General features: G+C 39.4%; 1 protein-coding gene and 1 long non-coding RNA gene across 2 annotated transcripts; one reads left to right on the top strand and one right to left on the bottom strand.

Moving 5' to 3' along the window:
• The first annotated feature begins 286 nt into the window (after positions 1-286).
• Positions 287-23,052, top strand: LOC136752410 (tyrosine-protein kinase Src42A). The gene is made up of 9 exons (XM_066707756.1): positions 287-629; positions 4,748-4,869; positions 8,501-8,661; positions 10,061-10,220; positions 10,579-10,731; positions 11,868-11,923; positions 20,416-20,569; positions 21,696-21,827; positions 22,357-23,052. Exons 1-9 carry the CDS (start codon positions 331-333, stop codon positions 22,557-22,559), a joined length of 1,440 nt encoding a protein of 479 aa, XP_066563853.1. The 5' UTR covers positions 287-330; the 3' UTR covers positions 22,560-23,052.
• Positions 6,792-14,895, bottom strand: LOC136752489 (uncharacterized). The gene is made up of 3 exons (XR_010817309.1): positions 14,788-14,895; positions 9,130-9,324; positions 6,792-7,739 (listed from the first exon to the last, which is right to left on the bottom strand). It is a non-coding gene; the product is annotated as an uncharacterized LOC136752489 (long non-coding RNA).
• Positions 23,053-24,537: the final 1,485 nt, after the last annotated feature.

The raw sequence follows: 24,537 nt of genomic DNA, 5'->3' as shown, positions 1-24,537 counted from the left end.
TAACTGTAGCAGGTGAGAGCAGTAACCTGCCGCACTGCATAAAGGTGAAGCAAAGGGGCGTCGCTTTACAGACTGGCAGACAAGAGACTGGCACTTCCTGAACTTAATCCACTTTACAGGTGAGCTGTGGATTTTAATTGATCTACATCGTATATCACGATTCACCCAAGGAGCATTTAATGCATGCATTGCAATCTGTGGCACTTTCTGCAAAGCACCCCATCTCATTAGAAAACAGGGAAAACCTGTTCCTTGTGTTTGGATGACAGGAATGCAATTTACTTCCTTCACCGCAGTCTCTTGTTGTCAGTGGCTGGAGAGGTAACAGGGATGGGAAATGCTGCTTGCTGTGAGAAATGTCCATGCAATATCTGTCAGAGCCAAATGGAAAATGACTTTGTTGACCCAGAGGAAGCTTACAAATCAATGTATGACTATGTGCCTCGCACTGGGAGGGATTTGGGTATTAAAAGAGGGGACATACTGGAGGTAATAGAGGAGAAGGAGAACTGGGTATATGTGAGGAGGAAGCGGCCAGAGTCTGAAGCCAATCCACAACATCCCACACATGACTGTGGCTACATCCCCCGATGTTTTTTAAAGCCTCTGTGCTGCCTTGAGGCTGAGCCGTAAGTACCTCCTATTTAAAAAACATACAACCTGTTGTTTTTTGGCTTTGTATAGTAGTTCAGCATGTTTAAAATTATAACGATCCTGCAGTTACAGTGGTGAACAAAGATTTGTGCACCCATCAGATAATATGAGACACTTAAATCAACAACAGTAACAAGAAAAATGTCTGTGATGAAACTGTACATACTGCTCTTTCTGTAAACCATGTTCCATATCGGCTCGCTGTGCTGTGATGGTTATACATGTAGCCTATGTCAATGTGGGCAGGACTAGAGATGCAATGAAAATCAATGAGGTAGCAGCAGTGCATGATTTGTCCTCAAGGGGACTGACTGAGTGTTTAACACACCTGATGTCTGACTGTTTTAATAGTGCAATCCCGGCCACCACCTTTGCTATAGCGGAAGGGCTGGTATTTTGCCATATGTGGGGGTCAAGGAGCCAGTGGGAGACAAGGAGTACATTCTGATTTTATAACATACACTGCACAGCAATTAAAATAAGATCTAAAACTACAGTTGCATATATAAAATCCCACTAGGTTGCCACCCATAAAATCATTCATTTATAACACTCATGTGAATAATACAATTCAATATTCGTGATACAATGCAAATGTGCATAATCAAACTAAAGCAAAATGAATGAATAGATTCATTGTTAGCCCACTTTTTGAAGGTAATGCAATCCAAAAGAAAGGTAGAATACAAAGTCACAGTGTATACATGTTATAGATCAAATTATGTGTATTTAAATATGAGGCTCCGTTAGGGACATTTTCACTGAAAAACACTTGCACTCTCTACACTGAAATTGCTTGCACCGTGTACACTGAAATAACTTCCGTGTGCAGTGAAATGACTTCCGTGTACACTGAAATGACTTCCGTGTGCAGTGAAATGACTTCCGTGTACACTGAAATGACTTCCGTGTGCAGTGAAATGACTTCCGTGTACAATGAAATTGCTTGCGCTCTCTACACTGAACACACTTGCGCTCTCTACACTGAAATCAAGACCAGATAGGTGACATCAAAATATAAGTACTCCTGCGCAGCATTATTGTATATTAAGTGAAAGTGGTTCGTAACGAACCTGTGTAATACAGATGAAGCGCAAAGCGCTGGTTTGTCATGCATTTGCTTTCTATACATATGTGTGACTATGTACTGTAGCCTATGTATATACAATTCATATAGTTGTATAAATGTGTTGTTAGGCTATAGATTAAAACTGGCTAAAGCACAAGACAAGAATCCAAGCTAGAAAGGGATACTTCAGTATTTCCTACCTTCCTGCCAACGCATGGATACCATTTTAGGTCTGTGTGTCTAGTTTGAGGTAATTTACATTTTTCATTTTATTAGTTTAGCACAATGGAAGCCAATTGTCTAATATCTGTCTTGAGTAGGTAATCTGTCTAAATGACAAAAGGGAGTATCCCTTTATATAACTTAAGGCTTAATAATAATATGTTCCTTAAATTCGTTTTTTATCCCTTATCTGTAATCAATAGTAAAGATTAATAATACAAAAGTTAACACAAAGTTAAGCATGAGTCCACAGAAATGTGCCAACATATTTTTATTTAATCAAATAGAACATAAGAACATAAGAAAGTGTCCAATCGAGAGGAGGCCATTCGCCCCATCGTGTTCATTTGTTGTCCATTAATAACCGAGTGATCCAAGGATCCTATCCAGGCTATATGCCACACCACCTCCGCCAACGTCCAGACTCGACCGCGCCATAATCATAGTGAATTGTGTATTTATGACACAAGCTTGGATTCTTGTCTTGTGCTTTAGCCAGTTTTAATCTATAGCCTAACAACACATTTATACAACTATATGAATTGTATATACATAGGCTACAGTACATAGTCACACATATGTATAGAAAGCAAATGCATGACAAACCAGCGCTTTGCGCTTCATCTGTATTACACAGGTTCGTTACGAACCACTTTCACTTAATATACAATAATGCTGCGCAGGAGTACTTATATTTTGATGTCACCTATCTGGTCTCGATTTCAGTGTAGAGAGCGCAAGTGTGTTCAGTGTAGAGAGCGCAAGCAATTTCAGTGTACACGGAAGTCATTTCACTGCACACGGAAGTCATTTCACTGCACACGGAAGTCATTTCAGTGTACACGGAAGTCATTTCACTGCACACGGAAGTCATTTCAGTGTACACGGAAGTCATTTCAGTGTACACGGTGCAAGCAATTTCAGTGTAGAGAGTGCAAGTGTTTATCAGTGAAAATGTCCATAACGGCGCCTCATATTTAACTCTGTCCATTCATTTGATGGATTTTGTGGATGTTTAGCCATTTGTAAGAAATTGAGTACAGAGCCCGTATGTTGGTGTGTTGTTGAACAGTAACACTCTCATATGGCACTAACGAATGGGTAAGTAACCAGTATTTGACAATTTCGAAAGCAATTTGTATAGCTAGAACAACAAGGAAGCTAAAAGGAAGAATCTTATTTTTAAAACAAAGCTGCCTTTGTGTTCAATGTTCAGTTTGACACAAAAGTCCCTCATGGGATTGCAAAGCAACATTATGTATGCACAGAGTATAAATTGAATAAAGGAATGCCATCGATATTTATGTGTATGATCTCAATGGAAAACCATTAGTACAATGTACTGGCATTCCTGGTGGTGTAGTTTTCATCTCACGCCTGTGTGAACATGTGTACACACAAACTTAAATGGAAGAAAATCAGTATGTGAATGTCTTGGAAATGGGTTTACACTTGGCAAATGTAGTTAGGTCATATTTTGAATTGAATGCAGAGTTTAAAAGTGCAGCCAGTGCCAAATTCTGTTTTCAAAGAAACAATTAAAGCCATGGTCTAAATTATTTAAATCAGCCATAAAAACACAATTTCAGACTATAAGCAGCTAATGTTAAGATTTGTATGTTTCTTAAGAGAAAATGTTGAACTCATTCAAAGTCATATGTGTTTTGGGGTGGGGGGGAAACAATTAAAAATAAAATAATGAAAAGTCTTCATTAGAAAAAGAGTGCTGTTCTGGAGGGGGGCGGAGTGGGGGGTGCTGGCAAAGTACAATTAGGCACATCCCTGCTGTATGGGCACCACACACAAGACGTACAGGGCCCCACCCCCCCTGAGAGCCCCCTGAATCGTCATCACCTTTCACCCCTGTACTACGCTGCTGCTTATGCTGTGGGGGGCATTTTCCTGGCATGGTTTGGGTCCACTTGTCCCCTTAGAGGGAAGGTTCACTGCAAATCATTACAAAGTTATTCTGAGTGATCACCTTTATCCTATGGTGACACATTTCTATCCTGATGGGAGTTGTCTCTTCCAGGATGACAATGCCCCCATCCACAGGGCACGAGGGGTCACTGAATGGTGTGATGAGTATGAAAATCATATGCTATGGCCTTCGCAGTCACCAGATCTCAACCCAATTGAACACCTATGGGAGATTTTGGATCGACGTGTTAGACAGCGCTCTCCACCACCATCATCAAAACACCAAATGAGGGAATATCTTTTGGGAGAATGGTGTTCATCCCTCCAGTAGAGTTCAGAGACTCGTAGAATCTGTCCCAAGAGCAGTGAAGCTGTTCTGACGGCTTATGGTGCCAAACACCTTACCGAGACACTTTATGTTGGATTTGCCTTTAATGTTTCACCCATCTGTATATATATAGTGATGATGTGCTGGGCGGTGCAGTGATAACCTGGCAGTGCTGGACGTACCCAAACTGTCACTATATATATATAATTAAAAAAAAAATTGTAGCCACACACTCACTGTAAAGGTGTTAGACAAGTCTATTTCTTATATTTGACAGCTCCATTTTATTAGCAAACAACTAACAGGTAGCCATTTCAATTACCATGACAAGTGTCTTTAAAAAGCAATTAGGAAATCCAAATCTCCCTCTCCCAATAATCATTACATTCCGTCAGATATCCATTCATTATAAATTCTAACACCACTTAGTTTCTTCCTATTTGCTCATATATACATAACAATAAACAGAGAGAAGCAGATTCAGAGATAAATGTATGTAACAACCGATAATACTTCCCTCTATCTCATCTGAATTCCAATTTTGTCTTTGTCAGATGGTACTTTGATCACATTTCCAAGCGCATGGAAGCTAAGCAATGCCTGCTGAGAGAGGAAAATGGAGAGGGTGCCTTCCTTGTATGGAGGAATGTGGATGAAGAGCACTATTATCTGTCAGGTGAGTGGCTGTCTTCACATCAAGTGCTACATATTACTTACTCTGCTTTGGATTTTTATTATAGTTTTAAAAGAAACAAAGACAGCATAATATAACTGATGAAACATGTCGAAGTTCAGTTACAGAATGACTAAAGCATTCTTGTCAGGGTAGGGCAAGTGTTACAGTTATGTTTACAGTAGCTTCAAAGACATTATAATTATATAAATATGAAAATGTGTCCTCATAGTATGTGCACTATTTGATTGTAAAGTGGAAATGGAAATGAACGATTTCTACCTTTAACAATTGATTATTGTCATTTGAGTGATTGTACTAGGTTTACATATCACTCATCATGTTTCACATATGTAGGCTCTTAATTCATGAAGTCATTTCTCATGAAGAAACCTACAGTGAGGGAAAAAAGTATTTGATCCCCTGCTGATTTTGTACGTTTGCCCACTGACAAAGAAATGATCAGTCTATAATTTTAATGGTAGGTGTATTTTAACAGTCAGAGACAGAATAACAACATAAAAATCCAGAAAAACACATTTCAAAAAAGTTATAAATTGATTTGCATGTTAATGAGGGAAATAAGTATTTGACCCCTTCCACTTAGTACTTGGTGGCAAAACCCTTGTTGGCAATCACAGAGGTCAGACGTTTCTTGTAGTTGGCCACCAGGTTTGCACACATCTCAGGAGGGATTTTGTCCCACTCCTCTTTGCAGATCCTCTCCAAGTCATTAAGGTTTTGAGGCTGACGTTTGGCAACTCGAACCTTCAGCTCCCTACACAGATTTTCTATGGGATTAAGGTCTGGTGACTGGCTAGGCCACTCCAGGACCTTAATGTGCTTCTTCTTGAGCCACTCCTTTGTTGCCTTGGCTGTGTGTTTTGGGTCATTGTCATGCTGGAATACCCATCCACGACCCATTTTCAATGCCCTGGCTGAGGGAAGGAGGTTCTCACCCAAGATTTGACGGTACATGGCCCCGTCCATCGTCCGTTTGATGCGGTGCAGTTGTCCTGTCCCCTTAGCAGAAAACCCCCCCCAAAGCATAATGTTTCCACCTCCATGTTTGACGGTGGGGATGGTGTTCTTGGGGTCATAGGCAGCATTCCTCCTCCTCCAAACATGGCGAGTTGAGTTGATGCCAAAGAGCACGATTTTGGTCTCATCTGACCACAACACTTTCACCCAGTTCTGAATCATTCAGATGTTCATTGGCAAACTTCAGACGGGCCTGTACATGTGCTTTCTTGAGCAGGGGGACCTTGCGGGCGCTGCAGGATTTCAGTCCTTCACGGCGTAGTGCGTTACCAATTGTTTTCTTGGTGACTATGGTCCCAGCTGCCTTGAGATCATTAACAAGATCGTCCCATGTAGTTCTGGGCTGATTCCTCACCGTTCTCATGATCATTGAAACTCCACGAGGTGAGATCTTGCATGGAGCCCCAGACCAAGGGAGACTGACAGTTATTTTGTGTTTCTTCCATTTGCGAATAATCGCACCAACTGTTGTCACCTTCTCACCAAGCTGCTTGGCGATGGTCTTGTAGCCCATTCCAGCCTTGTGTAGGTCTACAATCTTGTCCCTGACATCCTTGGACAGCTCTTTGGTCTTGGCCATGGTGGAGAGTTTGGAATCTGATTGATTGATTGCTTCTGTGGACAGCTGTCTTTTATACAGGTAACGAGCTGAGATTAGGAGCACTACCTTTAAGAGAGTGCTCCTAATCTCAGCTCGTTACCTGTATAAAAGACACCTGGGAGCCAGAAATCTTGCTGATTGATAGGGGACCAAATACTTATTTCCCTCATTAACATGCAAATCAATGTATAACTTTTTTGAAATGTGTTTTTCTGGATTTTTTTGTTGTTATTCTGTCTCTCACTGTTAAAATACACCTACCATTAAAATTATAGACTGATCATTTCTTTGTCAGTTGGCAAACGTACAAAATCAGCAGGGGATCAAATACTTTTTTCCCTCACTGTATATATTACTGGTCTATATTATTATTAGTATTATTACTATTATTATTATTATTATTATTTACTAGTGTGCTGTGGTCATTTTCTAGCAGTTTACAAAGTGGTTTGACTTCTTGGGGCCTTTCTTGGAGGTACTGAGTGCATGTGATGTTAGAAGCTGGCGTTTGAACAAGAGCAATTTCAGCAAACGTATCTTTTCAGAAACTACTGGATCTTTGTGCACTCTGTGTCTGAGTGAATGTAATGATTCATAGGACAGCTGAGGTGGACCCAAGTGCAAGCTCTCATACAGAGAAAGCACAGCTAACAATACAAAGGGGATATCTAAGAGACGAGGTTTAAAGACAGTCCAGGGGTTAATAGATGGGGCAAACAGGCTGAAACAGGCAATCCAAAGGGTTGGTCAAAAAGCAAAGGCAGGAGGCCAGGAACACAGGAAAGTCAATTGTCAGAGGTAATGCTTAGAAATGCTACAATGAATGCAACAAGACTTAGCAGAGATTGAAGGACAAACAGGGGTTTAAGTGCAGGGCAGAGTGGAGTCATTGGAGCTGGTGAAGAGAGGTAGAACCAATGAGTGCAGAGGGTTATTAGGACAAGTGCACATGGTAGGTAGGAATGTTAATTGGATGATTGCAGGGTTAGTATTCAGGGGATGATGACCTATGGTGGTGAACAGGGGAACTGTGGCTGACAGGTGTGACAGTGAACCTTTTCTCTGAACCTTTCAAGCTGAGTGTGCAAGGCCCGTTTCCTTGTCCATGGTGATTGAACAGTTCAGATTCATGGATTGTGACGATGCTGTATCTCCCCATTGGTGTTTATAGTGAAATGACAGTCCACCATTGCTGTTGGATTGGGAGTCCAGCCAATGGGTGATGACTGACCTGCAAGTATCAGCAGATTTATTAATTGATATCTGATATCCTATGACTTATCAGAGCATTCTGGACTTACCCCTGCTGAGATTAGTTATCCTGTTCTCCTTTGTGTTTCGGACAGATGCTCACCTTCTTTACATAAGCTGGTAATGATAACAAATGCAGAGACAGAGAGAGGAATTCGGCTTCAAATCCATCCCAGAGTTTAATCTGTTATTTCATAAGAGAAGTGTATAACACTACCAGCTTGGCACTACACTACTAAGACCATCCTTTTGTGGTTGTAGAAGAATGGTACTGCATTTTGTGGCTTAATTTGTATATTTTTGTTTGTTTGTTTTCATTAGTATTATAGTATATTATTAAAACAAGTATGGGATATTCCAGGTGTTAATTTAGGACTTTTTTCTATTGAATAAGGAATATTTGCACCAAAATATTATCAGATGTTTTCAGATGCACAAGATGCAAACTTAATTATTGTAAGATGGATAGCAAAGTAAAAAGTCCATGGTAGTAATTAAATACATTATGCATTCTACAAATGATGGTTAAAAACAGTTGATGTTAAATTAAATGCAACCAGACATGTTTCTGTCATGTGAATGAATATTATATGTAGACTTTTATTTTTTTTTACTCATTGATTGGATGCTGAAAACTAATAGCATACATAAAGATGTCACATTTTTAGATACCCTCCAAATCCGTCTTAAATCTATGTTTGCCAGAATTACAATATTAATCTTATATAATTCATATTCCAGTACGAAACGGAAATGTAGCAAGGCACTACAGAATTCTCGAGTCTGAAAGGACCTTTTACCTTGTAAAACGCAAGAAGTTTAAGACTGTCTCTGAGCTCGTTACATCATATATCATGGATACAGATGGACTCTGCACTAAACTTGAGACACCTTGTGTGATGGTAAGTATAAAAATGTATATATATATTTAATATTTCTTTCATGTAGTCTCATATAACAATGCCTGTCCTCTAGTAAACCTTGTTGAATAGACAGAAGGATTCAACATTATTATTAACTGACAGCTAGTATTTGTTTTTTATTTTATTATTTAAATGAAACAAAATTGTTTTAGGAGCTGCCATTTGAAACACTATTTTGTTTCAGATCTTTATTATAAGTGATATATCATATCTTATAAAGGTTTATTGATCATTTATACATTTAATTATTAATGTTTCCTAACTGTTTTTTAAACTATTTTCTAATAATTTATTATTGACACCATTATATAAGGTGTTGCCACAATTCTGAATGCCAAAGGTCTCATTACTTTGCCTGGTAGCTTTATAGCATAAAATAATACAATCTAGATAAGCTATGTCTTTGTATATAAACATGAGTAGGACTTGGGTCCTGTATTTGCTTACCATGCTGATAGATGTTGGATTGGATTCGTGGCCTTCATTTGGTTGACTTTTCCTAACAGGGTTGTCAAGCAGGTGAAGTGTTTACAGGTAGTCTGCAACATCTGCAACACCAGATTCCTCGTAGTTTCAGCAGGGTATATAGAGTATCCAGGCAACAATGCATGTGCATCATACTACAATTATGGCCATTTGTATCTGTCAATATATATATAAAATAAGATACATAAATATGTTTACTATATGAAAGATATATGATTATTGCATGAGTTAAAACAATACAGTGCATCATCATGAAAGAAACATACTAACAATATAAAACACAAACAAATGTCATAGTGAAATATATTAGTTGTATCCTAATCTCTATACTGATATTATAGTTGCCTGTGAAATTTCTTTTTATATTAAAATGTAGTTTACTATATCACAAAAGATAATTACAAATTAAACATGACATATATTGAACAAGTACTGTACACATCTAGTATATGTCCTGAATGTATAGTTGTACCAATTCAAGATAATGTAACTTAACTATACAACAAAGGTTGTTGATTCTAGTTAATGAACAAAGTCTCAATTAAACAAGACATTTTAAAATGTCTTCACAGAAGTTCAGTTACTTTGGCAGGCATACACAATCATACGTTTCTTATATACAAATGTATACCATATGTATGTCCTTACCACAGGGTACAATTGAGCTGAAACTGGGAAATACACAGAATATTTTACACTATTCTAAAATGTGACATGTGAAGCCAGTTCCCTCTCAGGCACCAGCCAGGATACTGGCTTCACAATTGTACAAGATGTTTCATTGGTATCTACCTAGTACATTACGGTCTCCTCTTATGCTAATCTCTATATATGTTGTTATGATTTCCTTTGTTTTTATTAAATTTTTTCTCTATACCAACATTATTTTTAGCTGGAGTTTCCATCCCCTCCAACATTGTCTTATGAAGAGAACTGGGAGATCGAGAGACACTCCTTAAAGAAGGTTAAGCCACTGGGCAGTGGGGATTTCGGTGAGGTCTGGGAAGGAGTTTGGAACAACATGATTGAGGTGGCCATCAAAGAGCTCAGAGGTGGGACTTCTTCATTGACATCTGATTGGCTGATGACAAATACAGACTTGGAACATTAATTTGTGGACTATTAATATTTTTATTATGATTTATTATTTATGAAATAGGTCTGGGTGTACAAAAGTACAATATAATGAATTCCAAGAAGAGGCCTTTTAATAACCAGGCTGCTAGGGTGTCCTTAGATTAGATATCATGAATGTGTGTGTGTGTTGATGTGGGCACTTGTTTTGTTTTTTACCAGCAATCATATTTTTATTCCTATTTCTAATTAGAAACATCAAATGTGTTGTGAAGTACAGTACTTGAATAGCTACTTCTACCTGCTTTGCTACATAAGCCACCTTTGTCTCTCCAGTGGTGAAATCGGATATCTTGTCCGAGATAGCGATCATGAAGAATCTGAAACATGACAGGCTCCTGAAACTGTATGCCATCTGCACCAAGGATGAGCCATTCTGCATTGTCACCGAGCTCATGAGGAATGGGAGCTTATCGAAATTCCTAAAAAGTAACATTGGTCATAGCTTTTTTTTCTCTTTTTCTTTTTAATTTAAAACATTGTATGGAGTTTGAAATTAAAAGTACAGTATAATGACAACCCCCAATCACCCTTCACACTAGGTTAAGACCTAAATAACAGCTTTACTTTAACCACTACTTCTTCCACCTACTTCTATAGGGGGTTGTCTGAACTAATGAAATTAACACAATAGTCTAGTAATGAAAACATAAATCTGAAGGTGTAGATGTGTAATATACACAATACACAAAGAAGGGGGTTTTCTTATACACTTCACATGAATGTTAAAATGGGGAAGAAAATAATAATACCGGTAGTAGTATAAATTGTGTCAGAAAACGAATGGTATGAACATGGTTTAACAACTTGAATTGTTACACGAAGAGACCCTTGAGGCAATAGCATTTTCAGAAACTGGGAATCTGAATAAATGGCTTCTATAAATCAGGTTGTTTCACTGAGGCTGAGGAGAATATAATGCACATTTCTCCACTTATTCAAATAAATGTCAATGCTGTTCTGGATATAAGCAATTTGCTCAAGCATGAAAGTACATGACAACCATCGACAAAAGCCGTACATAAGTAATAATGCTTCCGTTTCTATTAGCAAAACATTCCTGCATTTACTAACAATGACAACAAAGGCAAAATAGTCCACTTTCTTTTCCATTCAAACTGTAACTGAAGGCTTGCAAGATTTCAAATGCATATTTACTTGATGAAGGAACTGTGATTATTTTAATAGGAAAATGCAAAGCAGTTGTCATCTTAATTTTAAGACAAATAGAGAGCTCTTCTCTTGCACCATGGTCCACACACTTACACTTTTACACTCAACTTCATTTTGTATTACAATCAATAAGATTGGTTTTAACTGAGAAGAAGTGCTAGGTAAAAAATACAAATTGAATCCAAAACACTTCAAGTGCATGTTCACAGTCTATCGATTTAGCGCAACAGAAAGGTATTATACACAGAAAGGGCAACACTGTGGATTGTAAAGGACTAGACATAAATCATAAATATTGTGTACAGAATAGTATGTATAAAAATAACATTTACATTTTATTTTAGTTTGGAAAATCCCATGAAACATTTAAATGTTTTATACTTCTTTCTTAGGTCACAGAGAACAAAGAGATATTGAATTCTCCCTTATGTTGGACTTTGCTATACAGGTCTGTATGCTTTTTCAGAATTTGTAACAACATTTTGGCCAAACTTATTTCTTCTTTTGACAATTTTGCCTATATTTATGTTTTCATAGTTTGTTTATCTATCCACAGTGTTCCATAGGAGATTGTATGTGTTTGACATTATGGGTGAAACTTCTGGCGGAAGTGCATTTCGTCTTTGCTACCACCTATGAGTTTCCTAGCCAGTCAAGTATTCGATCTAATCGTTGTTTGTGCTACCAATCAGTTTTACAATGCAATACAAATTGCAATGATGTATCAAAACAAAATATATAATAAATAACAAATGTGTATATATATATATATATACAGTACTGTGCAAACGTTTTAGGCAGGTGTGAAAAAATGCTGTAAAGTAAGAATGCTGTCAAAAATAGACATATTAATAGATTATATTTATCAATTAACTACATGCAAAGTGAGTGAACAGAAGAAAAATCTAAATCAAATCAATATTTGGTGTGACCACCCTTTGCCTTCAAAACAGCTTCAATTATTCTAGGTACACTTGCACACAGTTTTTGAAGGAACTCAGCAGGTAGGTTGGCCCAAACATCTTGGAGAACTAACCACAGTTCTTCTGTGGATTTAGGCAGCCTCAGTTGCTTCTCTCTCTTCATGTAATCCCAGACAGACTCGATGATGTTGAGATCAGGGCTCTGTGGGAGCCATACCTTCACTTCCAGGACTCCTTGTTCTTCTTTACACTGAAGATAGTTCTTAATGACTTTCACTGTATGTTTGGGGTTGTTGTCATGCTGCAGAATAAATTTGGGTTCAATCAGATGCCTCCCTGATGGTATTGCATGATGGATAAATATCTGCCTGTACTTCACAGCATTGAGGAGACCATTAATTCTGACCAAATCCCCAACTTCATTTGCAGAAATGCAGCCCCACACTTGCAAGGAACCTCCACCATGCTTCACTGTTGCCTGCAGACACTCATTCGTGTACCGCTCTCCAGCCCTTCAGCGAACAAACTGCCCTCTGCTACAGCCAAATATTTCACATTTTTACTCATCAGTCCAGAGCACCTGCTGCCATTTTTCTGCACCCCAGTTCCTGTGTTTTCGTGCATAGTTGAGTCACTTGGCCTTGTTGCTACGTTGGAGGTATGGCTTTTTGGCCGCAAGTCTTATGTGAAAGCCATTTCTGACCAGACAGTAGATGGGTGTACCAGAGTCCCACTATTTTCTGCCAATTCTGAGCTGATGGCACTGCTGGACATCTTCTGATTGCGAAGGGAAGTAAGCATGATGTGTCTTTCATCTGCTGCAGTAAGGTTCCTAGGCCGACCACTGCGTCTATGGTCCTCAACGTTGCCCGTTTCTTTGTGCTTTTTCATAAGAGCGTGGACAGCACATCTGGAAACCCCTGTCTGTCTTGGAATTCCTGCCTGGGAGAGACATTGCTGATGCAATATAACTACCTTGTGTCTTGTTGCTGTGCTCAGTCTTGCCATGGTGTATGACTTTTGACAGAAAACTGTCTTCAGCAACCTCACCTTGTTAGCTGAGTTTGGCTGTTCCTCACCCAGTTTTATTCCACAGCTGTTTCTGTTTCAGTTAATGATTGTGTTTCAACCTACATATTGAATTGATGATCATTAGCACCTGTTTCTTATAATTGTTTAATCATACACCTGACTATATGCCTACAAAATCCCAGACTTTGTGCAAGTGTTTCTAGAAGAATTTATGCTGTTTTGAAAACAAAGAGTGGTCACACCAAATATTGATTTGATGTAGATTTTTTTATTTTTTCATTTTTTCATACCTGCCTAAAACTTTTGCATAGTACTGTATATGTGGGTGAGCTGACGTGGGGACAGGGATGAATTGATGTGCCCCCGAATGCTCATGTCCACCATGATACACACGCCATCGTCTACCAACACTTGAAGAAGACATGCAAACAACTGCAACATTAATGTTAACTTCGTACATGGTAATTTAAAGTTTGAGATCAACAAAAAAAAGATTTTTTCTAGGTTAACAAACAAAAACAGTTGTATCAATACAGAAAGATAGTTTAATCTGTTTTTTCTCATATATACGGTGTACACGACAGTTTCCTCCACTACGTTTAATACATAAATATATATATTTAACAATGCTGTAATTGAATGGAAATAATATGTGGTATTGCCGAGATGGGTGTACATTATCCTAAAAAAACTGTATTGAACACTGTCCATGATGTAATAAATAAAATAAAATACACATTATTTTATGAAAAATGAAAATAATGACTACTTCAACACATTACATATTTACACATAAAGACTGATTAATCTACAGACAGTCAGATAGATCCACCTGTTGTTGTTTTTCTTACATATTGTCCTGTCCTCCTTATATGTATCCGAGTACAATTTGACAGGCAGATAAACACCTTCCCACATCAACGCACTGGAGACAGATTTTGGTTTGACTCCGATTTATTTACTGAGAAAGGGTGAAACTAAAAATAAATGACAATAATCACTCAGATTATCTCATTACATAAGCTTGCTCATAACAACACACAAAGAAACAGCTTAGAAATTAGCTGAGGCACATGGTAACTAAAGTGTAGATAGTGTTGTGGCCTAGAACAGCAATAAAGGAAACTTCCTAAAGTAATATACATAACATACGTAATATGTAACATACAGGGTTAATTACTTCATAATATGTTTACTATATACTTAACAGAAATATAATAAAGTAAGAATACTAACTTAAAACTGAACCTACTGCAGTACTAACATATTAACACTAAAATGCTTAGCAATTAAAGTTGTACTTCAGAAATAATCATTGATACAGTATGTTAAACAATCAAAGAATGCAGATACGTACCAACGATGCTACCAAAGGCATAAACGTTCGAAGGATTGAAATGGATAAAGTACTGTACTGTAAAGCTAATGAAAACAACAGGTACAATCTTCCATGAGGCACTGAACTTTGACCCTTGACACATGACAGTGAAGATCACATGACAGATGGCAGATCGCATACTTAGAATGAACAGCAGGGGGAAACAAAAACACCAGAAAATAAAATAATATGCATAACAGAACACTCCCCGTCTGGGATCAATAGATACCACTATTTCTTTTACAATTTCTAAAAGGTGACCAATGTCTCTACTTGAACTTGGGGCCATCTTATGTGAGTAGAAGGACCAGTTCTGTTACTGGTCTGAGGAATAGCTTGATGTCGTTCTGCCTGGAGACCTTGACCTCCACCTTACGAACCTTTCCATCTTTGCTGGGGAACACCCTTGTGACGATCCCCAAAGGCCATTCGTTTCACTTGGTTGGACAGTCTTTCATGAGTACAATGTTTCCTGGCTCAATGTTTGGCCTTTCAGACGACCATTTATTCCTTGTCTGTAATGTAGATAGAAACTGCTTTCTCCATTTCTCTCAGAATGTGTTTGCGAGGTGTTGCACCTGTCGCCACTGTCGCTTGAACAGGTCTTTGTCATCAAATTCCCCAGGAGGAGCTGACAAGGTGCCATCTTTTTGCGTGAGAAGGGTAGCTGCGGTAAGTATGAAAGGGTCATTTGAGTCAGTGGACACTGGAGCCAAGTGCGTTTATGATGGCTGCCACTTCAGCCATCAGAGTAGTGAGAACCTCATGAGTAAGTCTGGACAGTCTAAGATCCTCCGTGCTATGCCAATCATTCTCTCCCAGGCACCGCCCATGTGAGAGGAATGAGGTGGGTTGAACAGCCAAGTGCAGCCTTGTTCTGTCAAGTATCTTTCTACACAAGTGCTGTCAATGTTTGAGGGAATTTTGAGCTCCTTGCTGGCTCCAACAAAATTTGTGCCCTGATCAGAGCGGATTTGCTTAACTGGACCTCGAATAGAGATGAACCGTCTAAGGGCATTTACAAAGCTTGAGGTGTCCAGGGACTCAATGACTTCGATATGAACTGCCCTGATACTCATGCAAGTAAATATTACTGCCCACTGTTTGCAGTTGGAATTGCCTCCTCTAGTGCGACGTGACATGTGAAAAACATCGAGACTAACATTGGTGAAAGGAGGCTCAGTGCTAAGTATATCTGATGGCAGGTCAGACATTTTTTGTGTTTGGAATGTGCCACGGGGTTTGCGGCAGGTGACACATTTGTAGATGATGCTGCTCACCCGTCTCTTAGCCCCAACTATCCATAGGCCAGCCATACAAATAGCTCCTTTGGTGAAAAGTGTCCTTGTTGTTTGATCTGTTCATGTTAGTGACGCACAAGCAAAGTCGCGATATAGTGATGCCCAGGAACAATCAGAGGGTTCTTCTCATCGCGTTCTAGTTTAGCTTCTGTGATCCGGCCTCCGACCCTCAATAAACCATTTTCGCCAATGAATGGGTCCAATTTTCTGAGAGTACTGGTTTTGTGAATCTCCCATTCCTGAGGCACTCTAGCTCTCTGGCATAAGTTTCCTGCTGCACAGCACGAATGATGGCGGCCTTGGCTCGGGAGAGCTCTTCAACTGAATAGACTTTCAGACAGTAATGCCAGCCTTTGCAATTGATTGTATCCTTGGCTGTCACTTTCGTGAAGACTCCTGCCACGTGGGTCAGACAAGTGATGGCACGAGTCAGTGATTTCCAAGTAGAAAACCTTTCAAAGCGCTGACATCCAAGCTGCCTCCTTGAAGTTGAGGTAAGAACTGAAGATACTTGAGGGCGGACTTCTACATCTGATCCTGGATCCACTAGTTCAAACACATTATGTTCAGAAGGAAACTTTTCAAGCTTAGACAGAAATGTAGGGCCTGTAAGCCAGGTGGTGTCCTTCAGATGAGCTGCTGGTACTGCTCTAGTAGCGTGGTCAGCTGGGTTAAGGTCTGTGGGGATGTAGTGCCACTGTTCTGGCTGTGAAGACTTTCATATCCTTAGAACTCTGTTATTAATGTAGACATAGAATCTCCTAGTCTCGTTATTGATGTAGCTCAGTACCACCTTACTGTCTGTGTAGAAGTTTGTGGCATTGAGTTTCATGTCGATTTCTGATGTGATGAGTTCAGCTAACTCCACTGCCAGCACGGCAGCAGTGTGTTATTGAGGTCTGGTCCCGTTAAGAGAACATTGTTCAAAGAAACTCCATCATGCTGTGCACTTGAATCGAATACCACTCGAATCTGACCTGGCTGCTTCGGGTGGTATACACCGAAGGTTGGTAGGTACCAACATTCCTTTTTCTTTCAGGGGAGGTGCGACCTCTGCGTGCCCGTTCTCAAACATTTTCTGGCTTTCTCTCTGGCTTTCTCTCAAAGTTGCGTTTGAGTGCAGAGAGACGATTAAATGCCTGGGTTCTGTTGTTGGGAAGGCGCCGCCTCCGTTCTCTGAATGGGAGCGGAGCTACCCAGCTGTTTGCTTCATTTTTATGGAACCCTTGACCCATGATTTTCAGGAAGGGCTCGTCTTCAATGGAGGGAGCCACCTTGTTGTCCTCTCTCATGCTCTGGAAATCTGTATGTCCCAAGTGATCTTCCACTTCGCGAGTGAGTTTCTTAGCATAGCAGTTTTCAATGAAGTCATTAGGCAGTGGATGGCTGTATTTCTCTTTCACAAGGAAACGATTGGGACATGGAGGAAAGAAGGGTGTCCTCTTTCAAATGTGTTTGTGTAGAAAGTGTTCACGGTAGATGGCTTGTGAACATTTCCCAGACATTTCCCAGCTTACGCACCTTGTGTACTCTTATGATGTCTCTCCCTAAGAGGAGCAAAATGGGAGTGTTGGGTTCCAGGTCAAGAATCTCATGGGCCACAGATCTCAGGTGAGCATGATGGAGTGTGGCTTCTGGTGTGGGGATCTCAGACCAATGGTCTGGGATTTGGTTACATTCGATCAGAGTTGGTAGAGACAAACACGTCTGGCTGTCCATGGATTCAATTTGGTAGCCGCTAGCTCTTCTCCCCGCTGTCTCTAATACTCCTGCACATGTCTTGAGTGAGTAAGGGGAGTTGGGGCAACACAGAGCTGGCTAGGGATCGATTGCTTTGCTCATCGAGGAGTGCATATTGCTTAACTGCTTTGTCTTGGTGGCCTGTTGGATAAACTTTAACGAGGCAGATCTTGGAGCAGGATCTACCACTGAGATCTCCACCACAGACTTGAGTGCACTGAGAGGTTACATCAGTTGGTGGGGTGCTGTCATCTTCCTCCCCGCCATGCGCTGGCATAGGGTCGTTGGTCTTTGGGGTCCCCCGGGCTGGTCCTGGATGTAAGGCTGAGTTGTGGCCTTCGCTGCCACATTCGGAGCACTTAATGTTCACTATGCAATGTTTTGCAAGATGGGATGTCGAAGCGAAGCATTTGAAGCAGATGCTGTTTTCTTTAAGGAAGGCCTTCCTGACATCCAGGGGTTTCTCTCTGAAGCCACGACACTTTTGAAGGGGGTGAGGCTTCTTGTTTAAAGGGCATTGCTTACCGGGCTCTTCTGCCATCTTCTCTCTCTTTTCCATGTTATAGGATAGAATAGGCTGGTAAGAGGAACCTGTAGTGGACACGTCAGTTTTGTGAACTAAGATGGATGTTCTCTGATTGGTGTGCTTCAAGATAGGCTGTTCTGATCTGAGGGAAGTAGCTCCAAACATGCTGAAGTCAAAACTAGGATCATTTCTAGTCTTTGCTTCTTGACAGACAAAGTTCACAAAGAAAGAGAAGGGAGGGAAAGGCACCTTGTTTTGCTGCTTGAATCTGGAGCCCTGGGTTATTCACTTTTCAATAGTGTTGTATGACTGCTTTCTGGATACCAGTTGTTTTGACAGAGGAGGTCATGTTTATAAATGTTTAGATGCGTAAACGTTTTTGTCAGCTGAAGTACAATTTACACCTGCAGAGAATTTTAGACTGCAGGTTCAATTAATGTACTCAATGTACATCTGGACACTGTTTTGTCAGCTTATTAAGCTACTGTCAATGTTTGCAAATCTTGGATGCCTACATACACGCGTATTGTACACTACTGGTCAAAAGTTTTAGAACACCTCTATTTTTCCAGTTTTTATTGAAATGTATGCAGTTTAATTTCTCAATGTACTCTGAATTAAAGCATAGAACAAATAACCTATTGGAGATAAAAAATAAATCATGGAATCTTTTTAACAAAATGTTATCTACATTTTTGACTAATCAAAGAAGCCACCTTTTGCAGATATAACAGACAAACACACTCGTGGCATTCTTTCTACAATGGAAATCAAATATTTTTGGAAATATTCTGTTGCAGAAGTTCCCACAAATGTGTTGCACTTGTAGGTTGCTTTGCTTTCACGCTTCTGTCCAGATCATCCCAAACCAGCTTGATGGGGTTAAAGGCTGGAGACTGTGCTGGCCATTCCATGATTCAACTAGGCGTATACCAGAGGGTATTGCATGGCACTGCAAAATGCTGTGGTAGCTGTTTTGGTTCAGGGTGCCACTCACTCTGTGCAAGTCGCCGACTCTGGATCCAGCAAAAGAGCCCCAGACCATCACGCTTCCTCCTCCATGTTTGACAATTGGTGTCACACACTGATTAACCATCCTTTCGCCTACTCGACGGCATACAAAAACTCTGCGTGATGAACTGAAGATTTCAAATTTTGATTAATCGGTCCATAAGACCTTCTTCCAGTCTTCAGTAGTCCACTTTCAGTGCTTCATGGCCCAGGCAAGCCTCTTTTTCTTATTTTGCTATCTTAGCAATGGCTTTCTTACTGCCACTCGACCTGTCAAACCTGCAGCTCGAAGTCTTCTCTTCACAGTTGAAACTGAGACTTGCTTACTTCAACCAGTGTTCAGCTGTGCTTGAAGCTGTTGTCCTGTGAGCCGCCGATCACGCAAGCTGTTGCCTCTCAGAAACTTTTCTTCTGATTCTGTTGTGGCTTTGTGGATTTCCAAGTGCCTTTTGATGGTGTAGGAAACTGTACTCACTGACACCTTGGCTTTCTCTGCAATTTCTCTAAAGGAAAGACCTACACTTTTAAGGGTTATAATGGTCTGTCTGTCTTCCTTAGTTAATTGCCTTTTTCTCACCATTATGATAGCAATATACTACTTCCTGCAGTACAATACTTTCCAAATAATGCTTAAGAGGGTGTAACACAGTCTGTTCCAACACTGCTTTTATACAGACAGACAGTTTGTAAGTAAATCAACAAAAGTTGGGATACCTGTAGGAATTGTTAGCATCAACTTTCAAGGCTTAATTTAACCCATTACTTGTTCCCTGCAAATGGCTTTTTTTTTTATAACTGTGAAATATACATTATTTTTCAGTTTCTGGTAACCTAAACTTTTTTGTTTAACCTCTGGCAGTTTACTGCTTACCTTTGTACCATTTCAGGTTATTCACTGGACTTGAACTGCATCAATTTCAATAAAAACTGGAAAAATGGGGGTGTTCTAAAACATGTGACCGGTAGTGTATACATTGAAATGTTCAGGTTCATATTCCTGTTATCCATTATTTATTTTTGTATTCCAAGATTACTGAAGGCATGTCTTACCTGGAGTCACAGCACATTATCCACAGAGACCTGCGGGCAGATAACATTCTGCTCACTGAAATGAAGTCCTGCAAGATCGCTGATTTTGGGCTGGCACAGTACACTTTTACTGGAGATCAGAAAGTCAAGATGGGTAATGAATTTGTCCATCCTTAATTGTGCTATGCATATAAGTGCATGTAAATTACTTTACCAACTGATGAACAGCTAATTTAGTGCAAACACAAAAAGTATGCACCAAAAAAGCAAACTTAACACTAACAGTGACATCATCCATCTCTGAACTTGGTAGAGTATTTAACCCACCCATGTCAGGTGACTGATTTTTGGTAAAGATGTTTGAAATGTAACACATGGATTTGAACTGTAGTTTTGTACAAGATAAAAATGTACTTTGCTGTATACTTACACCAATGCCAAGAGATGTTTTTTATCTTAGGAAATTAATTTCTGTTCAATGTCCAAAAGTCCCATCAAAACCTTATTTCATGTTTTCTGGTAACTTTTATTCAATACACAAACAGAATGGTGTCCATACTTATTAAACTATGTTCCGCAATGTCAAATTTCAGTCTATAGTCCCATAGTGGAATTGTGAAATTTGAACAAAACTGAATATACTAAACTGAATACTGAACAACAATTTTAATGTTACAAATGTAAATTAGTTGGCTCATGTTTCATGAGCTGAAATGAAAGATCCCAGAAATTGTACATCAACAAAAAAAAGCATATTTCTCTCAAAGTGTGTGCACACACTTGCAAAGATAATCCATCCATCTGATTAAAGAAGTTGATTAAACAGCAGATCATTACACAGGTGCACCTCGTGCTGAGACAATGAAAGGCCACTCTATGATGTGCAGTGGACATTTCTGCAGTGAGCAGGTCCATTGCACTCTCCCGCAAAACTTGAGTCTTGAAATCTATAGATTAGGGCCTAAATAATGTATTTCAATTGACTGATTTCCTTATATGAACTGTAACTCAGTAAAATATTTGAAATTGTTGCATGTTGCGTTTATATTTTGGTTCAGTGTAGACTGATGAACAATTGACTATTCCAAATGAGGCTATAAATGAAGAAAACCGTTAAGAGCCTTACACACTTTGGAAAAAGGAAGTGGAACCTGAAAACTCATTTTGTAATGGCTCTTTATTGTACCACAGTATACTGTCTGTACAGATAATCACAATGAATGATAATCCCTGGTTTGAGCTGCAGAATGAAGACACAAAATGTCTCTTTCCCACCCCAGATGGGAAAGTTCCAGTGAAGTGGATGGCTCCTGAGATTTTCAGTGGAGAAGAATATACTATTAAATGTGATGTCTGGTCCTTTGGGATTCTCTTAACAGAAATTGTCACATTTGGGGAGGAGCCATATCCAGGTATTTTTTGCTGCTTGTTCAATTCTGTACTTGGTGGTTTGGCTTTGTCCGCAATTAAATAGATGCCACCTTCTCAATGTCTATTTTGGAAAAACAACTTTATGCCTGGTACCAAACTGAAACCCTTGCCACAGTAGTCACTTATGTATTGAAGTGGCACAGAGCTGTATTAGCTGTTCAGCCCTCATCCACATAAACCATTAATCTTCTGTTACAGCTTAATTATACTCACTGTGATGTGGAGATGCATATTTCTAGAGAAGCTGTGACCCTTGTAATATTGTGCAAGTAGAATAGTGTATGTTAGTGATTGTTAAATCCATGCAAGTGGCCTTCAAAAACATTGCCTTGCTGAATAAATAAATAAATATATAAATAATAAACTATTACATTGTATCTCTCAGTGATGGTACTATAATACTCTCACTACTCTCTCATGAGTTGGAATTAAGATACAGAAACCCCATGCATGCGAATTACATCCATGACTGGTTCACAGTCTATTTAATGTATGCTCTTCACCAAACAGATCTGGACAAAATATCCTGCATAAAAGCTGTGCTGCAGGGCCATCATATGTCCCAACCTGAAGGATGCCCCCCATCTCTCTATGACATCATGTTACGCTGCTGGAGACCAAACTCTTTGGAGAGACCTTGGTTTAGGGAACTGCAGGCCATGCTGACAGCACTCATCCAGGACACAGAGGAGACCATACCAGAGCTGGAGTAATGAAGGCTTGTGAGATTATTGCATCCTTTTGCACATACCAAAGGTTTCAATACACCAGCAGGGACGGAGTGGGAAATCAGTTGGTCGAAGAGGAAAACCAGGAAGAGGGAAAAAGGCCAAATCAGGAATTCAGTATTTTGTATGTTTGTTTGTTTATTCTAAGAACTCCATACTGGTGGTCCACTTTGGAATTTTCCGGCATGATGAAGGTTTCGAGACATCAAAGTCCAACAGCTTTTTGTCATATATGGTCTCAAGGCAATTGCCACAGGCCACTTCAAAGACGTAATGCTGCAGAAGCCATGAAACAGAACTGGGAATGGAAAAATACCAGCAGTTTGTAAACATTTTGCTGACAGCAATGTTATCTGAAGCACATCTGAACTCCAAAGACAAAATAAAATGTTAATTAAATGTGAATTAAATGTGAAGGAAGTACCACCAGATTGTCATAACACGCCTGTGGTCATTAAACAGATCATCTGATACATGACTTAATATGTTTATGATATATTTCTAATCTATCACTTGCAGTATTGTTTTACATGTAGAGAAAAAGTATTAATTTACTTTTATTTTCATCATATACATCTTCATATTTACCACCATTCTTTATATCATTTATATAACAATATAGTCATAATGACCTTGGATAGCTGAAAATAAAAAGCAGCAAAAGAATAAAAAATAAATACATATTTTGCAAAGAATACATTCATCAGGTGCATTTCATTAACATAGAACTGCTGTAAGAAAACGGCAATGTGTAATACCTGACAATTCATTGTTGTATCGCTGTGGCTGCGGCTTTAAAAATAAGCTAAATCAGGCTGGAAACAAAACGGTCACCACTGATGAAAATATACCATTAAGCGATAACTTACATTTAGTAATAATAATAATAAAGTTAGAACTGCTGGCACTATAAAGGCTTTCAAGTAATTGTCTTGAAATTTAAGTGCTTTGATTGGTGGTTATGTATGCCAGCAATAAGGTTAATCAAAATGTGCCTAAACACCTGGAGGTGTAGCAGTTTCATTTCCAGTATAAGCTGTTTTGAGTGCATGACTTTTGAAAACTGTCCAATATTTTCACAAGATATAAGATAAACCGTGACGTTTTTGGACACAAGGGGACACACATGCATCTAAATAAGTTTGTTTTTCATTTGTGTGTGACAATGTAAGGGCATAAGGAAAAATAATCCTAGGATCACTTAGTTATTAATGAACACCAAACGAGCACGATGGGTCAAATGGCCTACTCTTGATTGTAAACTTTCTTATGTTCTTAAGTTCTTAACTAGCATAGCAGAATTGTCATCTTGACTGATGAGTAAGTGATTTCAATTATTAATAACCTTCAATTATTACTGTTTGTATTGTCACAGTTTCAAACTATGGAGTTTACAAACAAGGAACACTCTGCACTTTGGTTTACATTGAACCTGCCTTTTAATAAGGTGCTTCACTTATAAAGTCTTTACAAAGACTTTAGGCTGCTTTCTGAGACAACGACTGACGGGAAAGGGCGATGGGCTGTATCAGACACTTTGACACAGCCAGGATGAGAGAGAGAGAGGTCAGTACAGAAGGAAATGGGGAAAACAGGACACAAACCCTCCCCATCACTCCCAAACTATTGAAATTGTCCACCACCTAGTCTGGGGGGGACACTCGGCATGCATCAGTCCCAGTCTCCTCCATCAGAGCGCCCTCCACCTCGCTGGCATCACCTGTACCCGGCGACTGGGACAGTTGCAACACCAGCTGGTTGAAGCAGGCCTGAAGCAGCAGCAGCCAAAACAACCTCCCCAGAGAAGGACAGGGTTAATCCCAAGTACTCCAGTAAATTAAAACATAAATGTCACGTGTAAATGTGACTGATATAATCATGTACATCCTTAAATGACCACACTGAAAAAGTGCAAGATAACTGGTCAGTTCAAGGTAAAGTTAGTTGCTGATGGGCATTTAAT

This window comes from Amia ocellicauda, chromosome 1 (assembly GCF_036373705.1).
Source record: "Amia ocellicauda isolate fAmiCal2 chromosome 1, fAmiCal2.hap1, whole genome shotgun sequence".
NCBI lineage: Eukaryota > Metazoa > Chordata > Actinopteri > Amiiformes > Amiidae > Amia > Amia ocellicauda.
This window is presented reverse-complemented; position numbering and strand designations above follow the sequence as displayed.